Source organism: Nannospalax galili, unplaced genomic scaffold (genome assembly GCF_000622305.1).
Source record: "Nannospalax galili isolate Female #2095 unplaced genomic scaffold, S.galili_v1.0 scaffold30, whole genome shotgun sequence".
In the NCBI taxonomy this organism is placed as follows: Eukaryota; Metazoa; Chordata; class Mammalia; order Rodentia; family Spalacidae; genus Nannospalax; species Nannospalax galili.
The window spans coordinates 408,596-413,498 of NW_008329127.1; the positions used below are offsets into that span (position 1 = coordinate 408,596).

Below are 4,903 nucleotides of genomic sequence, written 5' to 3' on the forward strand. Positions count from 1 at the left end.
GGGGAGGGGGGGGTCCTGGGGAGAGAGCTCAGTGGTTAAGTGCACTAGCTGTTCTTGCAGAGGACCTGGGTTCAATTCCCAACACCACATGGCAGCTAACAACCGTCTATAACTCCAGTTCCAAGAGATGTGACGCCCACTTCTAATCTGCACGACACAGGCACATTTACATACATGCAGGCAGTAAACTCATATACATAAAATTTAAAAAATATTTTTTAATTGTGTACATGTGCTTATGGACACATGTGACCACAGAAACCCAAAGAGAGTGTCAGATCCCCCAGATGTCAAGTTACAGGTGGTTGTCAGCCACCTTGACATAGGTACTAGGAAGCAAACTAGAGTCCTCTGGAACAGCAACAAGCACTTTTAACCTCTGAATCATCTTTCCAGGGCCCCTACTCCACACCCAAAAGATGTTTGTTTTTTTAATGAAAAACGTACACCTTGCTTGACTTCATCACCACACACCCACTAAATTATTTATGTTTTAGCTCCATTTGACCTGTAGAATAAAGTATATCTGTAGGATAGGCTATGAGCAATGGCCTAGAATAGAGCACTGCTATGGTTTAGATGTGAAAGGTTACCTCCATAGGGAACTGTGCTTGAACATTTGGTCTCCAGTCTCCAGCTGGTGGTGCTATTTTAGAAAGCTGTGGAGCCTCTAGAGGATGTACATCACTGGAGGTGGGCACTAAGGTTTTATCACCTGACAATTTCTGTACATCTTCTACTGTCATGTGACCTCTCAAACTGGAGCCCAAATAGCCCCTTGTTCCATCCCTAAGTTGCTTTTGTCAGGTATTTTATCCTACCAAGTACCTAATACAATCATCACCTAGACCCAAGTGATCTCCCTACATCCATACATCCACAGAACAGGGCTTGCAATGACAAGTCACTCTACCCTCCGCATCAACAGTCCCCCAAAGTCTTATACTCCCTGTTTTTCGACTTTCTCTGGATCAGACCTTACAGCAGAGCATTCCTGATAAGTGAAGCAAGAACCCTCAAAACAGTTATCTCCATCCCGGAAATTCTGCTTTCCCATGCTTCCCAGTAACAGGGCAACAAGAATGTATTCTCTGTCTAGCACAGTAGTTGCCTTCAAGATTCTGAGGCAATCTTAAGATCCTTAATTTGTAAAACAAGAAACTACATTTATTCAAAAGTCCTGCAGAAACCTGTTTTCAGAGTAACAAAGGTGGCCTTGGAAAACTTCCTGCACAAACATCAACAATAACCAGAAACTGGCATGTTCACGGTCATTCCACAACCAAAACTGAAACCGGCTTAAAAGACAAGTCAACCAAAGAGATGGCTAAACAGGTAAAAGCATTGAATGCACAAGCCTAGTGACCAGAGTTCAATTCCCAGAACCCACAGAAAAACCCAGATGAAGTGGCACACATATACAATCGCAGCAACCCTACAGCATGATGGAGGGAGAGACAGGAGAACTGTCCAGGAGTTTGATGGGACAGCGAGCCCGAAGCATATAGTGCAGCAGTGGCAGGAACAGAAGAGACTCTGCCTCGACAAGGCAGAAGGCAAGAACTGATTCCCAAAAGTCCTCACATGTGCACAACCCATACTCACAATGGAGGATAGATGGGTAGAAGAATGGACAAATGAACCTATGGGCAGACAGACAATTAAAAGAAAGAAAAATGAGTCAACTGGCCATGGTGGCACATACCTGTAATCCCAGAATGTGTCTGACTGAAGCAGGAAGGTCACAAGCTTGAGGTCAAAAGCAAAGGACCTTGACAAAAACTAACTTTCACCATGATTGTGGCATAAAATCACTTAGAAGTCTTCAATTCCAATAGAGATGCTTTTGTAAATGTCCTTAGAATGCTTCCCACAGTATCATCACACTAATTGTGACAAAGTCAGGGTTAAACTTGGCCAGCTGGCTAGCAGCACTGGTTGCTGCCACAAGGACTATCTTTAGCTTTGTTCATTTATCCAAATTACACTATTATTAAGTCCTGGACAACTGCCTACGTTCTCGTCATAAAAGGTAGTATTTTCCAGTTAGAAAAGAATAGATTGAATTTCTACAATTAAAAAAAAAAAATTCACTACAGCATTGTGGCTCCTGGGCTGTAGGAAGCACTCTATTCACAACTATACAACCCACACCAGGAGCAGCTAACCATCTGTTCTTGCTCTGGGATTCCTCACCCCACCCCCAACCGCTCAAAACTTTAACCAGGTCAAATGGTATGCACACAATGATAATAAACTAGCACATCAAATGTCCTCTACATAGGGGAAGGAATAGGAATAGCTTCCACAACGCAAGTCTCAACTATGTATCTTTCACATATAGGTTGGCTCAGATGGGCATCAGAGGATACAGGAGGGGGTGTTGCAAAAAATGGCAGAGCCACTCCAACCTTAATGGTTGACCTTCAAGCAGTCAGCTCTGGCATGAGGAAGAAAACCCACAGGGTGAGTGAGGACAGGAGAACTTGAGTGAGCAGTGGGATTCACACAGGTGGTCTTAGGAAACCCTGCCATGGCCCTATAAAACAAGATCAACAAACAGCTCCCGTCTATACGCACTGGTTCCAACAAGAAACTGTCAGATAGCTCAACTTACAATTAAAGAAAATATAAGAAAAAATCTGCCGCACCACAGTGGCGACAAAGATCTTTCCTCAAACAAGGTAGAAGATGAGGACCAAGACCCAAGGATGTCCTCTGACCTCCACCCACATGCATACTATGGCAGCACTCACACGCACACACCAGGGGAGAGGATTGGAATCTCAGGCATATGTGAACTACCACTTGGCACCTGGAGCACTGTTAATTCCTCTGTGGCCAAAGTCAAACCACTAAAACAATACCAAGACCTCCTGTTGTGCCTCCTTTTTTGTTCCTATCAAAGTACAAAGTGGAACACTGGGAACAGACCATTTGTTACTTATAAGAAATTAATGTATGTATAATAGACTATGGAATACCACCACAAAAGCAGATAACAACAGACAACAGTGGTCTGTTTTCAGACCATTTTAGGATTATTTCTTCAAGCTCCTACTGATGAACATAGACAGAGAGGCACAGAAAGAAAAATAATAAGCTTGAGAGAGTCAGTTCCTTCCAGGTTTCCAAATCTACTTGTCAAGTACAGGAAGAAGGACATTGAGGCACAGCAGTTCTAATCCACTGCACATCTGGTGCTTTGTAACAGTTTATCAGGCCTGGACAACAAAGAAGCCAGGAGAGTGTTCACAAGGCTGGTGGGTCAGAGCACAGAGAGAGCAGTAGGTTTAGGCTATTTCCTCATACAAATAAGGGCATAAGAACTAAAGGCGCCACATCTCAGCAAAATCAAAGTGTTCTATGTACATACTTGGAAAGAGAGACAGATTGTCATCAAAAGAAGAACCGAAAGATAGGCTTCATATTCAGCCCCCCACCTAGGAAACAGACTACATAACACTGTCTATTCTATTTTGTAGTACACAAGGGGCATAAAAATAAATCTATAAACTCAACAGGATGTCCACAGTATATATTCACACAGCACACAACCTACCTCGCCTATCTTACAAAGTGTAAGCTGCAAGAAAGCATCCAATTCAGAAACAAGGCCATAAGCAGAGATCACACACAGTTCCAAGTGTCAACTCACCGTTCACTGTTTTCAGGCTCCCAGCAATGCCTTCCCCATGCTGCCTCTTCTGTGCATTCTTGAATTCCTTCAGAGACAAATAAAGGACTTTCCGTACCACCCTTTCTTCTGACCATGGAATCCCATCACTGTCATCCTAAGGAATGGAAGAAGGTGGTAAGTTACTAAAATCAAACAGACAGATATTTAGACTCACATTACACTTCAAACATATGTACGCCAGTGGGTAAGAGAGGTGGCCTTCCAGAGAACCCAAGTTTGATTCCCAGCACCCATATGGGGCAGTTCACAACCAACTGTAACTCTAGCTCCAGGGGGATCTGCTACCCTCTTCTAAACTGTACAGACACTTAAATACACTTAACACAGACAAACACACATACACTTAATAAAAATAAATCTTAACACCCCCCCCAAAGGTATTGCAAACTAGTGTTTGACCCAGTCCAAAGACTCCAAATACATCAAAATGTAAAACAACAATATATGCCTTTCTGGACAGACCCACTGAAGTTATATATTCTTAACAAAGACTGAATTTTAATTCTAACACCATATAGCCATTGGTGAAGCAAACCATTTTACTGGGTTTTTGTTCAGTGAATAACATCAGACTGTATACTACATTACAGATAAACATGGTGCTCTTTTGGAAATTGTGTTGTGCATGGGAGTAGAGAGAATACTGTAAAATTCTGTTTGTCTAGCTGGGAGTTCTTTGTTTCAGTTTCTTGAGACAGCATTTCCCTGTACCCCAGCTGGCCTGGAAGTCACTATGTAAACCAGGCTTGACTCCAATCTCAGAAATCTGCCTGCCTCTGCCTCCCAAATGCTGGGATCAAAGGTGTGAACAACCACGCCCAGCTAGGATATTGCAAATTTTAAGTGTTGCCTTCAAATAATTTATAATTCCATCACTAGAACTGGAATTGCATCTCCATTAGTCTCTTAGGGGGTTAAATCACAAATGAAACAGAAAAGAATAACCACCAGAAAAAGGGCAGTGAAGCCAGGTATGGTAGCGCCCCACCCCCTTAATCCCAGCACTGGGGAGGCAGAGGCAGGTGGATCTCTGTGAGTTCAAGGCCAGCCTGGTCTACATAACAAGTTCCAGGTTGCTGAGGCTACAGGGAGACCCTGTCTCAAAAAAACCAAAAAATAATTTTTGGTAAAAATTAAAAGAAAATCCTTAGTTCCCATATTTCTTTTCAGTTCTTATTTCACACAATTTTAATATATGACTAA

The 4,903-nt window shown here is 42.6% G+C and overlaps 1 protein-coding gene across 1 annotated transcript in view; it reads right to left on the reverse strand.

The window, feature by feature from the left end:
* Jarid2 (jumonji and AT-rich interaction domain containing 2) overlaps positions 1–4,903 on the reverse strand; it is a 244,777-nt gene that overhangs the window by 132,574 nt on the left and 107,300 nt on the right. Inside the window, exon 2 of the mRNA XM_008831385.3 lies at positions 3,659–3,794. Within this exon, the coding sequence (XP_008829607.1) occupies positions 3,659–3,794 (136 nt within the window). The remainder of the gene's footprint in view (positions 1–3,658; positions 3,795–4,903) is intronic.